Source organism: Eptesicus fuscus, chromosome 2 (assembly GCF_027574615.1).
Source record: "Eptesicus fuscus isolate TK198812 chromosome 2, DD_ASM_mEF_20220401, whole genome shotgun sequence".
Lineage (NCBI taxonomy): Eukaryota > Metazoa > Chordata > Mammalia > Chiroptera > Vespertilionidae > Eptesicus > Eptesicus fuscus.
This window is the reverse complement of record NC_072474.1, coordinates 114,984,715-115,008,755: the sequence shown is the minus strand read 5'-3', so window position 1 is coordinate 115,008,755 and position 24,041 is coordinate 114,984,715. Positions and strand designations below refer to the sequence as shown.

At 56.8% G+C, this 24,041-nt stretch overlaps 1 protein-coding gene across 7 annotated transcripts in view; it reads right to left on the bottom strand.

Moving 5' to 3' along the window:
* TBC1D14 (TBC1 domain family member 14) overlaps positions 1-24,041 on the bottom strand; it is a 73,040-nt gene that overhangs the window by 4,766 nt on the left and 44,233 nt on the right. For 4 of the 7 annotated variants that reach the window (XM_008150889.3, XM_054708267.1, XM_054708272.1 and 1 more), the window contains 9 exons: positions 14,672-14,790; positions 13,168-13,250; positions 11,666-11,783; positions 9,946-10,052; positions 8,784-8,864; positions 7,728-7,822; positions 5,267-5,338; positions 4,500-4,628; positions 1,703-1,812 (listed from right to left, as the gene is read on the bottom strand). In XM_008150889.3, the coding sequence (XP_008149111.3) occupies positions 1,703-1,812; positions 4,500-4,628; positions 5,267-5,338; positions 7,728-7,822; positions 8,784-8,864; positions 9,946-10,052; positions 11,666-11,783; positions 13,168-13,250; positions 14,672-14,790 (914 nt within the window). Of the gene's footprint in view, positions 1-1,702; positions 1,813-3,668; positions 3,880-4,499; positions 4,629-5,266; positions 5,339-7,727; positions 7,823-8,783; positions 8,865-9,945; positions 10,053-11,665; positions 11,784-13,167; positions 13,251-14,671; positions 14,791-20,602; positions 20,702-24,041 lie in introns of those variants that run through there. The other 3 variants (XM_028159670.2, XM_054708263.1, XM_054708256.1) reach the window with 3 other exon arrangements.

The window sequence follows — 24,041 nt, the reverse complement described above, 5'->3', positions numbered from 1 at the left end:
GCATTCTTGAGTTCAGATGCATGTGGCCTCCATTAACGACTGAACTTTACAGAATGAAGCCAACATGCGAACGATCAAGAAAGCCGTGGGCAGAGCCTGCGCCCTTAGTCCTCACCCAAGCGGTACCGTTGTCCGCGAGCTAACGCCTGAGCTCTGAGCCGTCCCGCGGAGGCGGCCAGCCCGTCGGCTGAAGACTGCCCCTGCCAGTCACTGTGCTTTGGTGGTGAGGTGCACGGCAGCATGGAGCAAACACCGTTCCCCGCCCCCCGCTGGAGGGTGTGTGGGTTTAACTGCAAGCAGGGGGGAGGCAGGGACGGCCAGTCCGATGTGTGTGTGTGTGTGAGAGCGTGCACACACACACCTGTTCACAGGACGGTCAGGGAAGAACGCGTCGCTGACAAGTGACGTTTGCATAAAGCCCTGAAGAGGAAGCCAGGAGCCAAGAGCAGGGTCTGGAAAGCATCCAGGTTCCCGAGCTCCGAGGCAGGAGCAGACCTGGCAAATCCCAGGACGAGCCAGGAAGCCCCAGGCGGAAGCCGGAGCAGCGAAGGGGAGAGCCCGCGGGGAGGCCGAGACCGGCTGGTGCGGGCGGCCGGGCGTTACTCTCCGGGGCGGGGAACCAGCGAGGTCTGTCCAGAGGAGGCCAGCGGTGCGGGGAGGCGCCACTGAGAGCGGGCCTGGTCAGAGCAGCTGGCAGCAGCGGGGAGGCCAGAAGTCAAGAGAATCAGGACAGACCCTGCAGGGGACTTTCCTCACGGAAAACGCAGCCGGACCGGGGGGCTGAGCCTCCCATTTCTCATGTGTGAAGCCAACCGGGCCCTCGGTGCTCTGATCTCAGCTGGTGGCGCTGCGAGCCCCTCAGCGCTGGGCCGGGGAGCAGGCGACAGTTCTTGGCCATCTCCTGCGTTCCCGCAAACACGCGGGCACCACCGCTTCCCCTGCCCGCTCCCCGCACAAACCCTGGTCTTTTCCCTTCATCTGCCTCTGCCTCCTGGCTCCCTATCTCCCACGTAACCTAACGCCCACTTCTGGAGACAACCCACCTTCGTCTCCGCCCAATCAAAAGCCTTCCACACTCCCTTGGCCCCTGCAATGCTGCCCAAGCGCCTCCGCCTCCGCGTGGCTCCCACACACGCTGGGACCTGGCTTCCTGACCTCCCCCTGCCACCCTCCCCGCTTCCCTAGGCCCCAGCGTCACCAGGCACTTGCTAGACCACCAGGCTCCTATCAGGCCTCGGCTGGGGCTCATGTTTGCTGCCCCTGTGCACTCTGACCCTTAAGCCTGGGTCCAGGACCGCTGTCCTCCCCGCTTCAGGGACACACTTAACGTGCAGTACAGCCATCCACGGGCAGGTCTCCCTCTAGGCAAGGCTCTGACAGGCACCGCCTGTCCTGCTCACCACCGCTGTCTAGATCCCAGAGAGCCTGGCACAGCCAGACCTGGCGCTCAGTGGCGTCGCGCTTGATGATGGGTAAATGGCGCTTCGAAAGCAAACAGGTCCAAGACACCACTTCTCCCTGAGGGAGCTCAGAGGGCCCAGGCAGGGCCACAGAGAGAACAAGAAAGAGTGATGGTGCCGGCGGATGCCTGGGGCCGGAGCTGGGGAACAGGCAGCGGCGTGGGCAGCCGAGCCTGAGGGAGCTGGCCGTGAGGACAGTGGAACATGGGGCGGGAGGGGTGAAAGCGAAAATGCACACTCACCAATCAATTAGGTAGATGTCTGGAGTTAAGCTGTTTTTCTTGAAATGAGTAAATAATTTCGGCAAATTTTCTTCAAAGAATACCTCAAATGCAGCAAAATAAGTCAACATCTGGGGAGATAATGTGAAATACACCAGTAAACTAATTAGCAGCACACATTTCCAACCTACAAAACCAGCCAACATGCTTACACCATTAGAACCCAACAGTCACCTCCTCGTGTTAACTGCCAGTGACACCTTCTGACGGGTGAAGGCGAGGCGCACACAGGCCAGTCTAGCAGCGCATCCCGTCCCACCGCGCCCGTCCTACCGCGCCACAGGCACTGCTGCGTCCCCTGCGTCCAGCAAGTCTACCCAACGGGCTCCGATGCTGGCGAGCGACTTTCGGCACTAACGCAGCCTTTAACGAAGGCGTGCCCGCTGTCTCCGGCAGAGCAGTGTGAACCGTGTACCCCGGGAAAGCAGAAACCCAGGCCTGCTCTGCGGAGATGCCGCTTTGCTGTGGTGTCGGAACTGAACCGAGATCTCGAGTTCGCCTGTGAGCACTCCACGCATCTTCACATACACCACGAGCTACACCTTATTCCTCCTCCGACGTGCAGAGAAGAAACGGGCACATGAGTGTGTGGCCGGGACCTGACCCGTGTCTGCCCCTCTGCCAAGGCGGAGCCTTTAGGGCTCACTCCTCTAGAACCGGGAAGGAATTCGTGGCTGAACGACCTGACACATGCACACCATGCTCCCAGCCCTCAGCATCGCCAGGGAAGGCGACAGAGACCCCAGGCCCGGGCAGCACCGCTCCGGCTGCGGCTCCGGCTCCGGCAAGCAGTGAGGGAGGAAACCCTCGGGGAGGAGCAGCGGCACAGCCTGCCCTTCCCCAGCACCGGCTTCCGGCTGCCTGCAGGGCCTGTGGGATGCAGTGCGCAGGGAGCCGCGTGGACCTGCAGCTGCCGCTGGACGGGGAGCGGCACCAGCCGAGAGGCGGGCAGGCTGCTCCGTGTACTACGGGGAGGCATGTGGGCAGGTGGCTTTCGGATGCTGCCTGCTCGCCTTCATGAATGAGTGTACTGTAACCAGAGTTCCCCATGGGGTACTCTCCTCCCGGGGACATCGGCTAGGTCTGAGGACGTTTCTGGTTGTTACAGCTGGGGGGAGGTGCTGCTGGCACTCCGCAGGTAGAGGCCAGAGATGCCGTTCGATGCCCAGGACAGCCCCACCACAGCGTCCGGCCCCAAGGTCAACAGCGCGGCTACTGGAAGGCCCTGCTGCAAATGAAGGTGCGGTCAGCATTATGCTTCTCTGGTTCTTCCTTAGTCATTAGGCTAAAATTCTTCAGTCCCGTTTTTATCATATGTTGCCAAAGAGAAAACTGGGGTCTTATCTTCAAAATTAGGAGCTATTGCGATGTAATCGTTCTACTCTACAGGAGAAGCTCTTCCCGGCGGAAAGCAGGACCTCAGTGCCGCTTTGGGAGACCTCGGAGCAGAAGCCATCGAGATCCCCACCATCTCTGCGAACTGTGGTCCCTCCAGTTACACGCGGGAGCCACTAAGGAGATGCTCCACTCCACGTGCTTTTGAAAAGTATCCCTTCATCCTACAGACTTCTTTACAGCACGAGTCGGAGCCAACACTGCTACTGCGCTGGGTCTCACCAGATTGCAACGAACCCTACCCTTTCCCCTAAGCCCCATTTTTAAAGGTCTTCAACTTTCACACTGACATGTAATTTTAAATTATTATTAAACACTGATAAATACTTGTGTGACAACCATCTTTGTGCTTAATGCTTGGTCCCCGCTTGGACTTCCTTAGATTCTTACAAGCAGAATTACATACCAACACCATTTACCGCTATTGATACTTAATACCAAGTTTCTTCCGGAAGAATTCTGCCAATTTATACTTCCCCTAACAGCCACCCACGTAGCAACAGTTTTTAAATACTTTTTCTTTATTTAAAATAAAGACCAGCTGCCCTGTCTTGAACAGGAACTCCTCAGGAGGCTTTAAGCTTTAAGGAGGGACTATGCCGGCTGACCGAACCTCCCGGATCAGTGGTCTGGCAGTACTGGAGTAACGATCAGCAGCTACCAGCACGTCAATGCCGCACTAACGTCAACGCCGACGGGCCTGTCAGGCGGGCGCCATCCCCTGGCCTCCTGAAAGAACAGGGCTGAGGAGGCAGGACGGGGCACCTGGGCTCCTCCCTCACGGCTGTGCGCCCTGAATGGGAGCCTCCCCTCCCCATCGGGCCATGCAGAGGACCCACATCCGGGAGCCTGTGAGGGGCATGGAGGCCCCCGCAGCCGTCTGTGTGCATAATGCGTGGCACGGATTCAGCTCAGTCAATGAAACCTGCACTGCCAGCCGCGCCCTGACGCACTGCAGCCTCCGTCCACGCAGGAGCGCCTTACACACCCTCCTGTCTGTGTGAGCACCCCGCACGGAGCACCCCGACGTCACGGAGCAGCAAGATGGCTCAGCTCCGCCACGTCCACGCGCAGACCCCACGAGGAGACTGCACCCCCAAAGCGGGCATGTTTGTGCAGGGCTGCCCCTCCCGGTGCGGAGAACGTATTTTCAGAAACGCTCTCTGAACAGCTGTCTTGAGAAAGTCATACATAAGGCTATTAGCCACGTGTTTTTAAAATCCAACACAATGCCCCAAGTCCCTCCCCTTCCACAGTGCTTTCTCCGACTCCTTCTTCGTGGGGGGGGTGTGGGCGGGTGTGTTCTTTTCCACTGAAAAGACGGCTGACTGGGCGGTTCTTGCTGGGCACAGGGGATACTCACAAGGCCATGGTCCACTCGGAAAAACGCCATTTGACAGGGTTTATTCAAAAGATTGGAAAACGCGATGAAGGCATCCGCAGTGTCTAAGTTCAGGATCAGCACTGCGGCTATGAAGGACATGCCCTGCACCTGTGGGAAGGAGGGGGTTAAACGCGCCACGGCCTGCACAGCAGGACGGCTCTCTCATTTCATGACGAGGAGGCCACCCACCCACGAGGAGGCCACCCACCCATGGCCTCCCCCAAAGCTGTGACAGCCTCCATCGGATCCGCTCTCAGCAGGAAGCCCTGCGCGGCCACATCAGCCACCTGTCTGCTCTCACCCCGCCCCCACGGCCCCGTGGAACACCTCCCTCCGCATCTGCCACCTGGGACACGGCCCCTGGACTCAGCTGCCTCGTGCGTAGAGATGTGTCTATCGTAACGCGCTACACCTGGCACCATGCACAGGCCTCGGCTAAGCCGCATACACAGCAGCACAGTTTTACAATGGTTACTGCTAAAGGCTTGTCTTCACTTAATGCTGAAAAAACCACATGCGAACACGAAAATCACATCGAATGACAATGTGACGAAGCCACAGGGCAGCTGTGTCCGCCCGGTTTCTTTAGGAGAAGCAGGCAGCTCGCTGCTGAGACCTTTCATGCCCAACAGAAACGAGGGCATTCGCCTCGCCCTCCGCAGCGAAGATGTCCCGGCACTATTGGCCTTATTCTGACTTTCTTTTTAAAATGTGAGACATGATAAAATACTGAAAAGTTCACTTACATAGCCCACATCCGGTCGGTAACACGTGTAAGCGCCCAAAACACTGTGCAACATGTCATGATACGGGCCGCCCTGGAAGGATCAACACACCAAAGGACACATGCAGAGTCGGGTTAGTGCCCAGACAGCCTGGGGCGCCGCCCCCGCCCCCGCGGAGTGCCGAGGGGAGCCGTGGCCCAGCACAGCCCAGCAGCTCTGCGTGTATTACGTCACTTCACAAAGGAGCTACCAACCCAGTTAGAAGCCAGTCTGCAGCCAATTCTTCTACCAAGCTGCTCTGAGAAAGCTGGTGGGTCAGGCCTGAGCACCGCGCCAGAAAAATAGCCCTCACTTGGCACCTGCTGTATAGCCACATCCCCTTCCGAGTTCGGGGGCAACCAGGTGCCAGGGTTCAACCAGGCAGGGCAGTGACTGTTGTCCCGCCCGCTCCCAGCCGTGCCGCTCATCCTGACCCCTCCCCGCCCTTCACGGCCTTGGTTTCTTCTACGCTTCCTGATGTGGTAGGTCTAGAAAATACTCTCTCCATCCTAAGTCCTAACAGCCTCCATTGTAACCCAAACATCCTCCCAGCTCTCCATGCGCTCCTGTGACTCCTCAGCATTGAGGTGTTGCGGTTTATCTTCTCCTGTTGAGCACAGAAGCAAGCAGGGGCCTCCCACTGCTGTCCCCGTGTCTGGGCTGTGAAGGGGCTGGCTCGGTCCACATCACACACTTACTGTCCACACCGTCCACGTGCCTAGTTAACATGAGGAATGGAAAGTGGACATGGGCCCTGGCCAGTGTGGCTCAGAGGTTAGAGCATCAGCCTGTGCACCAAAGGGTCCCAGATTAGCTCTCAGCCCTGGTCAAGGTGCATGCAAGAGGCAAGCAATCCATGTGTCTCTCTCACACTGATGTTTCTCTCTCTCTCTCTCTCTCCCCCTCCCTTCCACTCTCTTTCAATGGAAAAAATATACTCAGATGAAGATTTAAAAAAAGTGTACATGGTGCATGACTAGGAAGTCACTCCATAGGTGACTACCCGTCGCTTACAAAAGAACATCGTGGTCCAAACCGTCACATTCTGGCGTAAATAGAAGAGACACTTCCAGAACCAGAGGGGCAAAGAGAACACAGCAACGGGAGGAAAAGAGAAGCCATCCAGGATGAGAGGGCAGAAGGAGGGGCACAGGGAGGGGCCTCCTGCGGCCCAGCGACCTCAGCGGCATCAGGTCCCATGTGGCCCGAGGCCCACTGAGGAGCACACGAGTGCGGCACTGAATCTTCTCAGGGCTGATGTTTTCAACTCAGCAGATCCCCCAGCGTGACTATGTCCTTCTCACGGGGCGCTAATGTCCCCTCTTCGCTGACAAGGTGGTGCCGTCTCTGACAGGCCCCTATTTACACCCCAACTAGCTCTGGACGCCTTGCTGGTGCTCCACTCTCCACCCACCCTCTGCTGCTTTCGTGTTGCCCGTGGAGGAAATCTAGAACTTGGGAAACCACAGCCTGAGGGAGACCCACCCACGGGAACCCAGAGGGAAGGAGAAAGCCGTCTGGCCCCACTCCCACCCAAAAGGGACTCCTAAGCTGCCCCTCCTCCTCTTTCTGCACCGAGACAATCCCCCCGACTCCCAAAGCCCATGCAGCGCGATGCTCCACGGAGCACGTCTGGGCCGGGTGTGGGAAAGGCGGGCCGCAGCTGCCCAGGCGTCGGCCCCTCAGGACCGGGTCCGGTGCCTGACCGCCCTCCAGCCGCAGCGCTGCCCTCCCCTCTCCTCAGCAGGGACAGGTCAGCCGGCTCCAGCGCCGAGAGCAGCCAGGCAGTAAGGAGGGCCACAGCCGGAACTGCACTGCGCTGTCTGCCCTCCAGCGAGGTTCTCTCTCCCGAAGGAGCCGGTCCTGGCCTGTCAGTGTCCGAGGCTCCATTCCAGTCCTTCTGCCGAGTGTCTCTCCGCTCTCTGGCGGGCTGTCACTCACCCTAGTCCAGCACAGTCTAAGAGCCACTCCCCAGGGACACCGACCCCGACCCGCATCCCGGACCCTCCCCACGCTGCCCCGCCAGGGAGTGACCTCGCGCCTCTGCCCGGTCAGAGTGCCTGGGACACCCGCATGTTTGCAGAGCCCAAGTGTCACACGTCCACATCTCCTGCAGCATTCCAGGTGGCGGTCCCTGAACTGACTTGCTCTAATTGAAACCTTTCCTGGCCTCCTGGTGCTGTGAGGTCTGTAGAAGCATGGGCGTGAGAGTCAGACAGCATGGCAGGGCTAGTGTGGAGGCCGGGAGGTGACTGGCCAGAGGTGGAGGGGTCGGGAGAGATGCCTGTATTAACATGAGACCCACCCTCCCACTGCTATCCCTCTCTGGCGGCCCCTCCACCCAAAAACCCAAGTACTTTTCAACTTGATTACAACGTATGCAGATTGGCACTTGTGAATTTCAGACAAATACGCTTGAAAGCAACAAATCACCATCACCTACCTGCTGGAAAATGCAGAGGTTAGGGAATGTTCTAGAAATGTCCAGTTTAATCAGCTCCAGACTGGCTTCTCTGTCGGCTGCTGAGAACCCGGCATCTACCGAAAGACCAAGAGTCACGAGCCCTCTCGGGCAGCGTGCGGGACCTCAGAGGCTCTGAGTCTTACAGGAGTGACAAGGGAACATGCTTCAGACGTCCCGGGACCTGGTTACAGCTCGGCCGCCAGGATGTAGAGCAAATACCAACAGCACCGGCTAACGCCAGACCGCCACGGGTATCTTCCGGAGGCTGAGGTAAGCCTCACGTGACACCGCCTCCCATCAGCAATCAGGGGAAGCGGCGAGAACACACTCACCCAGGCACAGAGAGCACTGGGAACCGCGGTCTGACCTAGCACGGCCCTGGTATAACGCAGAATCCACGGGGGTGGCAGTGACACTCGTGTGCCATTTCTAACAAATATTCAGGGATGACTTGGTTTCTGTTCTTTTTAATATCACCTGGATGGTATAAAAGGAACCGACAGAAGCGTCATTCTGTGCGGGGGAGACGCTCAGTGTGACCCAGCGAACACGCAGTGCCCCGTCTTCAAGCACCTCGCATGCTGCCCGGGTTCCAGGCTGCCGCCTCGTGATGGGAACGAGGGAAGCGCGGGGTCACCGCCTCCCCGGACCGGGAGCGTTTTCTTTCTTATGAGAACTTCTTCTTTACCTTGTTTGCTCTGAAAAACCCCTTTTCCGGCCCCGGCCCTGCGGCTCGGGTGGTTGGAGCGTTATCCACACACCAAAAAGTTTCGGGTTCAATCCCCCGTGGGGCGTGTATGGGAAGCAACCAATCTCTCTCTCTCTCTCTCTCTCTCTCTCTCTCTCTCTCTCTCTCTCTCTCTCTCAAAATCAAGGAAAACGTTTCCTCGGGTGAGGATTTAAAAACAACACCGCCCTTTTCCAGGCAGCTGTTTGTAAGCTCGCACCACGCACCCCCTCGGAGAAGCGACCTCTCTCTGTCGGGTGGAGCAGTGCCCCGCTGACCGAGCCGCCGCCAGCCCGCGCCCCGCGTACCTTCACTGTCCACGTCGGGGCCGCCCGCGCTGAAGCACCGCCACCTCTCCTTGGCTCGGGCGAGGCAGATGTGGAAGAGCTCTGCGAGAGAGGCCTCGGGTGAGCGTGGGCACACGCGCACGGCTCCTCAGAAACACCAGGGACACACCACTGCCTCAAGGTCAACTACACACTGAAGGTCTTCTACTGTTAAAGACACCGGCCACCATTTACAAGACAGACCCACACACGCCGCAGGGCGGGGTGTTTACTTCTGCTGTACGGCCACCCACGCACGCTGTCTGGTTTGTGGGCCCATCACTTGTACCATCGGTGAGCTCTTTGGCGTAAGCTGGTCCACTTGTGGCAGGTACGGATTAGCCAAAGATGGAGCTTTGAGGAGGTCACCTCCAACAGACGCCAGTGACCGCCCCCGCCCGCCCAGCTGGCGTTGCTCAGGCTGCAACCGAGGGCGGATGACGTCTCCCAAGGTAAGAACAAAGTCACAGGAGCCCAGGCCACAGAGCAGACACAACCAATCCGCCCTAAGCTCCAAGGCCTTCCATCGCTACCTGCAGCTCCACGGGCATTCACTGGTACAGATGACATGAAGGAGACGAGGGGACAGGGAGGAAACAGGAACAAGCACCAGGTATTAGGCGCTCAACTGCGAGTCTGCGAGCCCCTGGCCGGTCTCGCCTGGCGCAGTGCTGGGCGCGGAGTGGGGGGAGCGCAGGGAGCGCAGGAGGAGGAGAGGCACACGCACACTGAACGAGCGCACGTGGCAAGACAGCCAGCCCGCCCGAGGAAAGGCGGGTCCGGGTCTCCCCTCCCCTCTACTCTGACGCCACTAGCACCTCAAGCACCCCGGTGGGTGCAGCATGCTGTCCTCTAGAGGTGCGTACATATCAGATCCGCCGCCTGGGGAAAATGCCACCGAAACAGCCGTACCCAGAGGCAACCGCACCTCACAGCGAAACCACGTGCCCCGCCGCACGCTGCGAGCAGGCCGGCTCTCAGAGGTGGTGAAGCTCCTGGAGGACAGTCACCTGGCCCTCACGGCTCCCCGGCAATGTGTCCTCTCCCTGACAGCAGGGCAGAGGGACAGGAGAAGCCACAGGACCTGGCGGGGGGGGGGGGTCAGGGGGGGCAATTCCACGAGCCTACCAGTGCAAGCACTCACCGTGGGTGATGTTTAACTCGTTGCCAATGGCTAGGCTCCAGACTTTGCCTCTCACGCTGGGAGGGATCCCCTGCCACCACAGGTCCCGGACTTTCCTGGAGCACCACCTGCACGGAGAGGAAGACCAATTTATGTGGCTGTTCTCCGGGAAGAAACATCTGCCACCTGTGTGCCTCCCCCAAACCCCAGGACAGGGGACACACAGGTATGTCACAGCCCTGCCGCAGGGCTTAGGTCCGGTGTCCACAGAGGCCAGGAGGTCAGTGCCGCTCTCCACGGGGCAAAGCTGTGGCAGGTACGCCCAGGGCACTGCACGCGGGGAGCGGCAGCACCAACCAGAGGGCTCGGCACTATCCTGAGCTGAATCTGCAGGACGGCCGATAGCTGGGGGGGGGAGGGGGGGAGAGGACCGGTGGGAGGGGCAGGACTGCTGCGGAGCTGCAGGCGCAGGGCAGGTGGCACACGGGGGACAGCTGCCAAGCTCCAAGGGCAGAGCCCTCTGCTAACTCAGCACGCTCTCCACTGCTCAGGCACTGAGGCCCTCTGCGCACAGTGGCTCCAGCCCGCACACGGGGCCCAAGTGCCAAGACTCCCCTGGTGCTCAACGCAGCCCAGCGGGAGAGCACAGGCCGCGGCTGCAGAACAGGTCTGCACCCCAACTCCACGCTTCCCTGTGCAACCCCGAGCAAATGCCTTCTCTCCAGCACCGCATGAGGGAAGCCCGTGAAGGGCTGCCGTGGCGATCAGCGGGACGATGCAGTGACACCCGGCCCCGTGCCTGGCCCCTAGCGGCTGCGTCCCTTTGGGGGAGGCACACAGGTGCCTCTGGACCACATCACACACCGTCAGTGTGGGATGGACCAGGGAGGGTGCTCAGCCACCGAGGGAGACAGCCCAGGGTCCTGAGGACCTCACTCTGTCACCGGGTCCCATTTGAGAAAAAAGTGTTTCCTGAGTGCCCAGCCTCATAGAGGCCCCGCCTGGAAAAGCAGGCTCTGGGAAACGCTGGTTCTCCTAGGGCGCATCCGCACCGGCCGTCTGACCCCCAATGAGACAGATGACACTCGGGTAAGTGCCAGGAGTGAGTCCCCCACATCCCGACATAGGGCGCGGGCTGAAGAGAAACTGGCACCCAAGCTGCCTGGCAACTCCTGGTGATGAGGGGAGCCCCTCCCCACCCTGGACCACAGGAAGAACTGTCCGCAGCTGTCCCACAGACGTAAAGATGACAGCAGCTGCCGGACTGCCACGGGGCTGTCATCAGAGAAGAGCCAGTCCCTACCCTCAGACAGAGGACGACAGCAGTGCATCCAGGGGCGTCTCCTCCAGCCCCTGGCCAGGAAGGGCTTCCCCACGGGAGACTGGGCTGCATACAACAGCGAGCTGGAGGGAGTTGCAGGGCAAGAGCACGCCAGGCAGAGGGAATGGACCCGCAAAGGCCCTGAGGCTCCCCGATGAGAGCTCCACTCAAGTGCAGGAGAGGTCAAAGGTGGGCTACCGAGAAAGGGAGTTCAACGTCACTGAATCTCACGTGGGGAAATGGCCCAGACCTGGGCCTTCAGGCCCCTCTGGCTGCTGGTCCCTCTGGAAGGAGGACAGATGAGGGACAACGGGCCTGAGCTAGTCCTTCCACCAAAGGCAGGGCTCGGACCGACAGGAGTGCCGCCGCCCTTGGCCCCAGACAGAATGATACAGCTCGCGGCGCCCCGTCCCAGCTTACATGGTTTCCCAGTTGGGCAAAATCTCGTTATTCCACGTCAGGACCGCATTCCCGATGCTCTCTTCCTGCCGGCATCTTTCTTCCAGCTGCTTCTTCCTCCGCTGGGCTTCCTTCAGCTCTGGGAATCACATGGAGAAGAGGAAAAGCTCCGCTCACTGGCAGCCACCATGTCAGGTGGTGACTTAGTCGCGCAGCAAAGACCCCAGAGCGGCACTGACGGGGGGCCGTTCGACCCACCCCGTCCCACCGTGGGCAGCTCAGAGGCACGGTGTCCCCGTCTTCTAGTCCGCTTTTAAGGTATCACACACATACAGGAAAGCACACGAGTAAAACGCGGTCAGTTCTCACAAAGCAGGCCAACTCAGGAAACTTCCCCCTCAATCAAAAGACAGCTCACTGCAGCCCCCAGGCGCCCGTGAGCTCCCGCCCAGGCCCTTCCCACCACAACCTGGAGCCCAACAGCAGCGCTGGGAAGCAACGTGCATTTAATTTACATATTCCTTTTGTGTGTTTTATTGTAGTAAAAGACACAAGACATAAAATTTACTGTGTTAACGATTTTAAATATACAATTAGTGGCATTAAGCACATTCACATCATCACCCAGCCATCACCAACATCATCTCCAGAATGTTCTCAGCTTCCCAAACTGAAACTCGGCACCAATTAAACTCTAACTCCTCCGCATTCCCCCACCCGCCCAGTCCCTGGCAATCACCATTCTCCCGCCTCTATGACTCTGCCTACTCTGAGGATCCCACAGAAGTGGAATCAGTGTTGGCTTCTTGACTGGCTTATTCCACTAAGCGTGAATCCTTAAGGTTCACCCGTGTTGAGGCATGTTCCAGAACTTCCTTACTTTTTAAGGCTGAGTAATATGCCGTTGTATGTATAGACCACATTATGTTAATCACATATATTTTTTTAAACATCCTAGAGTCGTAGGATGTTGCAAGGCATTTTACCAAATCCTATCCCATCTTGTAAAAAAGGAAACTCGCCCGGCCAGCATGGCTCTGTGGTTGAGCCAGGAGGTCAGGGTTCGATTCCCAGTCAGGGCACATGCCCGGGTTGTGGGCTCGATCCACACTGGGGGGCGTGCAAGAGGCAGCCTATCGATGATTCTCTCTCATCACTGATGTTTCTCTCTCTCTGCTTCCTTCCTCTCTGAAATCAATAAAAATATACTTAAAATAAATAAAAAAGGAAACTGAGCCCAGAGAGAGAGAGCTTTGGCCCTCACTGCTGGCGAGGCTTTCCCCAGTCCATACTCTCACCCTAGACCGTCTCTCTCCTGGTGTGAACTCGAAGTGCTAACACCTTGAGTAAAGCTAGCAGGAATGACATGAGTAGAAGCACACACTTTTGTGGAAAATTATAAATTTCAAAATACTAAAGCCTTCACCACAGTTCAGGTTCAAAGGCCCCAGACAGGAAGAAGGAAATATCCAGACACAGAGTCCTGTGCTGCCTTACGCACCCGAACATGCGGGGCCCCTCACCTCGCTTTTTGGCCTGGACCACCATCTCTTCATACTGCTGCCTGTGCTTCTGCGCTTCTTCAGCTGGCTTCGCCGGGAGATTGCTTGATAGAAAGTAAATGATTTTCCACCATTATGAATCCTATATGATAAAGAGCTAATATGCTAATTAGACCGGATGGCGGAATGACCTTCTGGAATGACCTTCCAGAAAGACCTTCCGGAAAGACCAGTGGGCGGAGCCGCGAGGCATCCGGGGCCACGAGGGCCGGGCCCCTTGCACGAATTTTGTGCATCAGGCCTCTAGTATCAAATAAAATTCTTTGAGAAACAAAACTTGAAGCATTACTAGTAAAAAATAAACTTTTAAAAAAGCTCAAAAAACAAAACTAAACATATTAAGATGACAAAGACACAGCTCTTTCATAAACTAAAAATATTTCCTTACACAAGTAAAATGAGCTCATGGTAAAAAATGTGAAGTATAAAGAAAGAAGAAGGTAACAATTACCCATCATTCCAAGAGATAAACACTTAACCTTTTGATGTTTTTCACTTTAGTTCAAAGAAACTTTGATCTGACCACAATACACTAATAACCGTTGACACTTGTCCGTGAAGGAGGGACCCTAACAACATACTGTGTGTACATGTGTGAACATATTTTCTGGCCAGTTTGTAAGTGTGCAAGTTTCACACTGGCTATGTGGCTCATCGGCGTGTATACAAATGTCTACCATAGTTCTGAGCAACTACGAATCCCGTTTGAAAAAATAAAACACACGTTCTCCTTCAGAAATGGACAGTCCACCAAACCGATGGCCACCAGAGGAGGGGTGCTGGGGCCAGCAGCTCCCGCGGGTCCCGAACGACCCAGCACTGGTCCAGGCAACGTTCCGCAGGACCGGCTGCCCCAGACTCCACTTCCAGGACACTGCTGGTGTTCTCGCGCGGTTACAGCCAGCCTACAATTCACCATCGCTACTCACGTACTCAAATGCAAGTTAAAGGGAAACGCCACCTGAAAGGTTAGAGGACAGCTGTCCGAACCAGCCACTACTACCCCAGGACACACGTTAATAACACAGGAAAGAAGAGGGACGCGGCATTTTTTGTTGTTGCTCATCCTCACCTGAGGATATTTTTTCCATTGCCTTTTTTTAGAACGAATGGAAGGGAGGGGGGGGGAGAAGGGGGAGAGGGAAAGAAAGAGAGAGAGAAACATCCATGTGAGAGACACATCGATTGGTTGCCTCCCACACATGCTTTACACGGCCGGGGATGGAACCTGCAACCCTGGTATGTGCCCTTGACTAGGAACCAAACCCGTGACACCCTTTGGCGCACGGTCCGACACTCTAACCACTGAGCCACGCTGGCCAGGGTGGAAGAGGGCATTTTAATGAGGGCTATGGCTCACTCTTCTTCCCTCTGTGTCCCTAGTTCCCTTCTAATGGAAAGGTGACTGATGAGCGAGGTGTTCCTATCCGCTAAAGCCAACACCCAGACTCTTGTTGGGACTCACGCGGGTCTGTCCTCCAGGATGAGGGCGGTGGTGGAGAGCGGCTCGAAGTCAAGATTCTTCCTCACATTCTGCTTTGGGGAGGGTGGCCTGCTAGCTCGTCCAGCCTGGTCTTCATATTCCTGGGACAAAGAAACCAGGGTTACGTGGGCCTGCCAGCTCCGACGGGACGCCGCCTTGGGAAAGCAAGAGCGTGTTGGCCTGCCGTCCCGCAGGCTGACTCTGCGATGGTGTGCCCAACACACTGCTTGCTGAGCGGAAGGAAGGCCCGCCAAAGCAAGGCGCCTGCAGCTCGGCAGCTCCTGTGCCGCTGAGTGGCACGAGGACAGTGGGTGCCCACACTGGTGAGAAAGTCCCCGGACCTCGCCCCAGCTGCCCCTTCCCGAGGCCCACGAGCATCGTCTCCCGTCTCCTCGGCGTCTCCTGTGGATTTTCACTGGTTATTACAGTGGCCACTGCAAATCTCAGAGCAGACCCACGGCCAGTTCCAGCACTCGCCTGACCTCCGGCCTCCTCCCATACCCTTCCTTCCACCCCATGGCATTTGATGCACATTTATTAGCTGTTTAAATATTTCCTGAAATGAGGAACAGGTTAAAATCTTTTGCATAAATAAAGCTTTTTCATTTTCTTAAACCAGAAACATCAAAAAAAGAAATCTTTAACATCGTACGAAGCCGTCACTGTGAGCTGCTACATAGGGAACTGCCATGCCCTGGGAATCTGAGCGCAGCCCCCACGCTGCCGGGTCACGAAGGCTCAGTCGCACCTGGTGACCCACATTCCACACACCCAACCAGAGGAGTTCAGGGGAGCCAGGCACATTGGCGCCGGAGTCCAGCTTCTGAATCTGTGTGCGTGGTGTGCGTGTGTGTGCGTGTAGCCTTAGCCCTCTGCAAACAAACAAACAAAAAAAAGAAACACAAACCCCCACTATTCTCCTGCTGCCTGGGAGGGACGGGCTCTTGGGACCTCCCTCGGAGAGGACAATCAGCTGGGAAAGCAGGACACCCAAAGCGCACTTAGCCTGAGGCTGAAACACCATTTCCACCACAGAAGCGGTGTCCTGAGCGGAAAGGGATTAACTGCTAATGAGTTTTATTGACACCAGCTGCCAAGAGGTGCTTCTGGCAAAATTATTCGGCAAGCAATTACTCTCAGCCAGAAACGCCTACAGAGACTCCTCAAGTGCAAAGGGGAAGCGATCTCCCCCAAATGCGCAGGCTACGCCAGGGTGTGGCCCCGAAGCAGGTGGTGGGAGTTTCTGTACATCTGGATGCACAAGTCTGGATGCCTTACCACTCCCTACCCTGACTTAAAGGGTCCCATTAAAATACCACAATGACCTCCACTTAGCAAAATCGGAGACAACCGACGCCCTTGGCCACCAAGTCTAACATCCCAGCACCTGGTGTGCCAGGCGCTCCACTGCCACCTAACGGCACCGGCTCCGGGAAGCTGCAAACCTGGCGTCTGGGGTCAAAACCTGGGATCTCACAGGAAACGCGCCCAAAGCTGCGTGTTGAGAATGAGTCGGAGGCATGCCGCCTTGCAACAAGGGTTGGTAACGAATGCCCCACTAGGTGCTGCTGCTCGGCTGACCCTGGTCCAGTGAACTCTACGCCAGGCCCAAAGGAGTCAGCCCGGAAGTGGGCTGTCCCAGAGCTGGACGCCCGTTTCCATTTGCTCTTGTGTGCGTCACACGTCGTCTCGCTTTATGTCCGTAACAAGCTCCCTGGCAAGTGTGAGCCCATTTTACAGATATGGCAGCTGACCTGCCCTCAAGGACCCAGCCAGCGGGGGGCGGGGCCTGCAGGACTGAGGACGGGGGAGGCTCCCGAGGCCGTGAGCACAGCCTCTGGCGCAGAGAAGTGCTGGCCTGGTCGCTGGGTGCCACGACCCTTCTTCCCCTCGGACCTGACAACCGTGTGCAGCAGAAAGATGCTCCGGGGCCAGACCCCAATCCAGGAGCCCTTCGAACAGCACCCAGGGAGGAGGAGGAGGTGAATTAAAGGCCTTGCCTCCTGCCCAACACAACCAGGTCTCTCAGGTTAGAGCTCTGGGCTCTGTTACTAACAAGCAGCGATGGCAGCTGAGGATAAGGAGCTCGTCAAGGGCTTCACAGGCACGGCGTCTCCCCTTCCCGCGAGCCCTCTGAGGGGGAGCTGCACGGTCCCAGGCCCCCCATCGGAGGTGGAGGCCGGGAGCGGCCCTGACTCCTGAGGGAGCTGGGATCAGCCGCCGAGCCTTCTGGCTCTGCAGCCACGTTTCTCAGCCACGGCCACGCTCCGGAACTCCTGCCGCCACTCACAGGCAGGGTCCGGGGATGCGGTCCTCACACTCAGTCTGCAAAAGCTTTGCAACTGACGGACACCCGCACTGCTGAACTCAGGGCGCATGCAGGGCAAAGCTCACGTTGCAGTCACAGAGCACTACATGGGTAGAGAGCAAACAGAAGCAGAGGCCTGGCCCCCTGCCCACATTTGAAATGCCAGGGACAGCCTTTCAGACTGGAAGCGGCACTTCACAACAGCAATGGCGCCGGAAGTTGCTGCGGGTCCTGCTCCAAACCCAGTTCTCCCACAGCCACCTGGAGGTCAACAGGTGGCTCCTGCTCCAAACCAGACCGCCCACCTCGGCGACGACAAAGCGGGTTCCACGGATCCTTGTGGGTATGCTGGGGGCGGGAAGGGGTGCAATGGCAAATAAGTCTCTGGAAAAACAACTTCCAGTTGCGGGTTATGATGTTGGGGTCAGCACGGGATGTGGCAAGAGCGAGGGCCTTGGAAGCAAAGGGACTTCGCTCTCAGCCCTGGCTCTGACCTCAGGCAAATCATCTTGCTTTGCTTCCGGCTCAGCGTCGGTTTCTTCATATAAAACGACAGCAGCCGCGAGGACTCCTGTGATGATGAGATGACACACGCCACACGTGTGCGGGCAAGTGTCAGGGCAGTCCCCGCCTCAGCCCAGCTTATCATTCCAAAGTTCCTTCTCTCCTTGGGACCCTTCTGGGATCCTGTTTTGAAGTCTCTGGGTTTAAACCAGTGACAATGCCCTTCATTGTTGTGCTCCTCAGCAGCCCTGCGAGCTCATCAGTACAAACCGCCCATTCAAGCGACGGCACGGGGCTCCAACGCCCTGCTCAGAAGGAATGTAGAGCAGGGCTCTTCAAAGCCTAGTGGCCAGTCAGCTCAAGTGGTCACGCCAGCATTTTTTAAATCTAACAATAAAAAGCATCGGAGTGCACACAGTAAGGCCAGTTTGCTTCCGTTCTAAACCCAGTTTTACCCGTGTGCTGAGTCTGTCTAACAGGGTTGGGGTGGAGGGTGTCACATCGGAAAGGTTTGCAGGCCACTAATTTAGAAGCATAGTAGGTCAAGTCCCTGCTCTGAGTGGCTCATCAAGTACCCTGCTGGGAACACAGGCCCACCCCAATGAGACAACAGCAAACAAAATGTGCTGCAGCTGACGGGGCCAGGCGAGGGGGGAGCAGCTGGCAGGGCAAATGAGCAGGGCCTCCCTCCACACAGGGCCAGGAGCGGAACAGAGTTAGCCGTCAGGGGAGGGCGGAAAGGGCCTCGTTTGTGAGGGGGCCACAGGGCCCAGCCTGCAATGGCTCACTCTAGTAGGGGCAAGTAAGACGCCAGCAGAGGCTGGGTGTCCAGGGCGGACAATGGAAACTGCCGGGAGAGAGTAAGTCTCGTGCCACGGGGCCCCGAGGACAGGGTGTCCCTGGCTGGGGAAGAGGAAAGCAGCTCAGACAGGGGCCATCTGAGTGGACCAAGGACAGGGAGGTCCAGGGCACGAAGGACAGGAACCCCAACAGCCCAAGCGGGAGCCCAGAGGTGCACGCGAGTGTGCTTATCCGCGGGGAGCGTGAGCACTGAAACGGAGCACGGAGCCGAGTCACAGCTGTTTTGCTCTGAATTTTGAGGGCGCAACAACCAGCCACCTAGAGCTGGTGAACAAGGAGAGCAGGCGAGAGCGGGGCCGCCGCAGCGCCAGGAAGTCCCCTGTGGGGCGTGGTGAGCCTGTCACTGCACCCACGGTGGGGTCCACAGGGCGTGTCCACAGCACGTGTGTGAGCCGAGCAGTGTGAAAGGCAGGACAAGGACACGGGGCTCCTGTGTGAAGTGCATACTTTGCCAGTTAAAAAAGGAAAGAAATGAAGCCTACCTCCGTGAACATTTGCTTTAAGAGAACAAAGGATCAAGATTCTCAAACGATGAACGGAACGTGTTCTGGAAGGATGACTAGAGGGGTCGTCAATGCGACTCGCTGAGCTGTGGAGTGCTGTAAAGATGGCCCATTATGCTGCCCTCCTGGCCAGTAGCGCTCTGGCTTCTGGGAAAGCTACCTGAGCTAGAAGCAGCAAGGCTCAGCAGTCAAAACCTGTGTTTAAGTCTGACTCAACTGTATCCAGTATCAAGATTCGCCTTCTACAATAATTACGAGGGCTCTGGAGGTATGTCTGGAATAAAGCATGGCGGGTCGCCGCATGCGGAACCCATTAAAGACTGACGTGAACCGACGCCAGTGACAGCACAGCCCCACCTCTGCACAGGCCCAGGGCCCAGGCAGCCTGCAGGGGAGCTTGGGTGGGTGGGTGGGTGGGGGGGGGGAGGAGCAGGCCTGGGTCTGAACCATCACCTCCCAGTGGGATCAGCGCCACCAGCAGCCTGACCTTGAGCACATCCCTTCACCCTGTTTCCTCAATTATTAAATGAGAAGATTAAATGAGAATGAATTACATCGACACATAGCCACAGCAGGTGTCCAGACAATGACAGGAGTATTGCTGTCACTGCATTACTACAAAATTACTTTAACACATATACATTTTTATTGATTTCAGAGAGGAAAGGAGAGGGAGAGACAGAAACATCAATGATGAGAGACAATCACTAATCGGCTGCTTCCTGCATGCCCCCTACTGGGGATCGAGCCTGCAACCAGGGCATGTGCCCTGACGGGGAATCGAACCGTGACCTCCTGGTTCACAGGTTGATGCCCAACCACTGAGCCACGCCCGCTGGGCCGAACTTACTTTTCACAGTATTTCCCCTTCAGGGTACTTAACAGATTGTGTCAAGTCCCGGACACGACAGCTGATCTCACTCTGCCATTTGTAACAAGCAAGGGGGGGGGGGGGGGGGCATTGTTTTAGAGTCTGACATGAGACTGTTTTGCTTTGCCATTTTGGGTGGGAAGTGGCCTGTGCAGTCTTACAAATGCTCAGCTTTCCAAGACGGTGCTGGTGACCACCGAGGCTTGATCTCCCACTAAGCAGGAACCCAAGGGTTCCTCATACTTTAATTCTTTTATCTACTCACCACGCAGTATTTCCCAGAAAGCATTCTCTAAGTTACTGGGAGTGTTGGCATTTGGGAAACCACAGGAGACCTTTTTAAACGGTCAGATTCCTTACTAAACATCTAGAGCACAAAGTTACTCTGTGGACTGGTGGGAGTGCATGTACTCAAACTGATCTGTGGGCTGTCACAAGCCTGGCTGCTGTTGCCATCTGACCACCTTACTCGGACCCAGAGCAAACAGGGTGCAGGCTGATGTCCATACTGAGGCCTCCCCAGGATCACAGGCAAGGCCATCCTGGCCTCTAAGAGATGCCTGGCCGTGACTGACCTGAATCTGAAAACAGGATGCAATCCCACTTGGGGTGGTAAGAATTAGGACACATCACTGGTTCTCTTGGAGTCTCACTACACCCATGGAAACGGAGCCCTGCTAGAAAATCATATGGAAGCACAGACACAAAGCATGGAGGGAGGAGGGAGGCGCAGCGCCGGCCCATGCAGGCTTCATGGGTGGAACAGATGAATGTGACACATGCACACGGGCGCACCCACGTCGGAGCCTCAGGCCGAGGCCAGGCGGGCAGGCCTCGGAGGGGCGCGGGCGCCCGGCCCCACTCACCATGAACGCCGCGGGGCTCAGAGGCGCGCGGCCGGCGGCTCCATGCCCGAGAGCGAGCGGGGCTCCGGCGGGACCTCGGGCGGCGGCTCCGGCGCAGCGGGCGGGGGCGGCAGGCCGATCAATCGCGCGCAGATGCGGCGCAGCTGATCCGCGCGCTCCGTTTCGGCGCGTCAGGCCTGGCTGGTGGGGACCCTGGGCGCTGGGGGGCGGCGCACAGGCGGGTAGACCCCGGGCTCCCCCAGGTCCCGCCAGCTGGGGAAGGTGGCACGGAGCCCGCAGGGCACCTGACAGGCGGGTGCAGGGGGACGCTCAGCCCGTCCAACCCGGGCCTAGCTGCTCACATCCGCGCCTTCAGCTGCACCCTCAGCGGAGACATCGCAGGAGCATGGACGCTCTCAAGGGGAAGCAGCCAGCACCCAACCCCCCAGCGAAGCTGCTTCGTAGGACTTTTTAAATGAGGGCTGTGCGTTACCAAGAGGAACTGCTCAGAAAACGTCAACACGGGAGCCACTGCGCAGTGCGGCGGTTCGTATGTCTTCCACAGTAAGACTAGTTCAACCAAACGCCGGGGACAACACACAGAAACACACACTGCGAGAAACAGGCCCGTGACTGCTCGTCAGCACTCATTAAACACTACACTTCAGAGAGCTTCCCACTGTTTGTCAGTTACACCGCCATTAAAAACGTGCCCTGGCCGGCTTGGCTCAGTGGATAGAGCGTTGGCCTGCGGTCGGGACTGAAGGGTCCCTGGCTTGAGTCTGGTCAAGGGCACATGCCTGGGTTGCGGGCTAGATCCCCGGTAAGGGGGTGTGCTGAAGGCAGCTGATCAATGATTCTCATCATTGATATTTCTCTCTCTCCCTCTCCCTTCCTCTCTGAAATATATATATAATTTTTTTTAACTGTTTAAAGTCTGCGTAGGCTCAAAGTTATTTCTGGTCCGCCTGTGGATCCACTGTCCCAGAACTGGACACACTGGTCCGAGAGACACAAGACCGTCCTGTGATGGAAATCACCGGTCCCGGGACCGTGGTGCCAGGCCACCCCAGCTGGGTGCTGGCTAAGTAGCATCACAAACCACCACCAGAAACCTCTTCAGCCAGATGAAGCCTGTGCTGTGCACCAGGCTCTGACAGACACACAATGACCGGTGGTGGCACGCATGTGGAGAAGCTGGAATTGTCCCCCGTCACTGGCAGCTGGAGCCGTTTTGGAAAAGGGTGGCACTTCCTTGTCTAGTTCAGTATGAACCTGCCACACTCCTCCTACCCAAGAGAAGTAAGATACACACCCACAGAAAGACTAGCGTGCAAGTAACCATAGAAGCACTATCCACACAGGCCACCACCGAACAACCCAGCGCCGACGGGAGGACGGGTGAACGGCTCTGAGTGAGAGGACGGATCGCTTCGCCTCACACCGCTGGCTGGGGGGCCGCAGACATGCTCAGCGGAGATGCCAGGCAGACAACGGAGTTTCTTAAAAAGGCAGGTCTCTAGCGATACAGCACATTAGTGTTTGCCTGGAGCTGCAGGTGGGAGTGGAAAGCCACTGCAGACAGGCACGAGGGAGCATTTTCCGGATGCAAGTCCTCTAAAACTGGCCTGCAGACGTTGGCGTAACTGCATAAACGCATAAAAAATCACTGAACACGTACAATGAGTGATTCTCTGGTACAGTAATCCTCCAAGAAAGCCCTTTTTAAAAAGCAATGGGATGTAAGTGGAGAGGTTGATTCTGGCTGGGAAGATTAAAGAAAACCTCGTGAAGAAAAATTATTCCCAATGTGGAGGTAAGACAAAAGGAGAGCGGAGGGCTGTGACCTTCCAGCTCACACCGGGGCATGCTGGACATCCTGCCTGCAGCTCACTTAATTCTCGAGGGGCAGGTGCGCCCAGGGACTGTGAAGTGGCATGTTACTGTGGGTTTATGTCCCACAGAAAATCCAAAGACCATCTTTTCTTATCCCCACTGGTGTGTTTGTTGATTTAAAGCTAGCCTAGCAATCTTACTCCAATTCTTCTTTGTTTTTATGCCTATAAACACCTAGTTTCTCAAATACCTTTGTTATTACTGTTACCATCTTACTCCTCTCCTGGATGTGTTAAATGAATCCTTGACCCATGGTAATTTTTCAAAAAAGGTAAATGTCGGTTTAAAAATGGTAAAAGAACTGTTTTCCATGAAGAGACTGAAGGGACAAGTACTAAGGGCGCCTGGGGAAGGGTGTGGCCATGCCGCGGCCGGAAGCTACTGCGGCCTCCCGGAGCATTTCTCAGTGTGCTGACAGCTTCACGGTGACGCAGGGGGAAGGCTTGACTCTGAAGAGCTGTGTGCTGACATATTAGGGATAAGATGCCATGGGATCTGCAATTTACTTTCCAAAGGTTCCATTCTTTTTAAAGTAGAAAGAGGCACAATAAAATGAATAAGGCAAAATGTCAACAACCTGATGAGGGGCACAGATGTGGTGTTCAAGAAGTCATTTTTGAACCCTTCTGTAGATTTGAGGTTTTCCTTCACAAGGAGAAGATGCTAGAAGGCGGCTGGCCTTTGGATCTCATCTCAAATACCAAGCCCACAGAAACCCCTGCCCGGCTGAGAGGGCCCTGTGCTTCTGCCCAGGCATCGGGGGTGCTCTCAGAGCACTTAGGCAAACTTGTAATTACACGGCTACCTGATTAACAGTTCTTTCCCTCAAGAGACCCTAAAACCTCCGAGAGCGGGGCCTCAGTGGCCTTCTCACAACTGGAGGCTTTGTTAAGAACACGGCACACTGCAGCCACTCAGGACTGGTGGATGCAATAATGTTCCCTCCCTCTCTCCCTTCCTCCCACCCTCCCATCCTTCCTTCCAGCACTTATGTGCTTGGCCCTAGGAATAAAGAGGAACACGGTCACTGCGCCGAGGCACTCACAGGCCAGCACTCCAATTACTGCCCTGCACAGGTGCGCCATCCTGGGACCGAGGGGAACCTCTGAGGTTCCCAAGGGTCCCAGGAAGCAGCGGACCCAGGCTGGGGTCCCTGTGGCTTTCAGGAGACAGTTTCTGCGGGCGGAAGAGGGCTAACACTGAGAAGCTCACGGAGGCGCGGGTTCTCGGCCTTCCATGCCTCCTCCCACCGCCTAGTGCCACACACTCTACACCTCACCCACCTGAGCCCACAGGCTCACTCAACTTCAACACGAGAGGCGTCAAGCACGTGCTAAATGTGCATTACGGGACGCTTGCCCAAGCACACTGCTCTCTCTTCTGGCAGGCTGTCACCTGCAAGCTACCACCATGTACTTCAGAATTGAGCACCTTTACCCAGCTTTAACTCTACGTTATACCCTGTGATGACAGCGTAACTTTTACTACAAGGGAACGATGGACCCCAAATGTGCCATGTAGTCATCTCGGGGCCTGTGACTGTCACCGCACGTGGCAGAAAGGA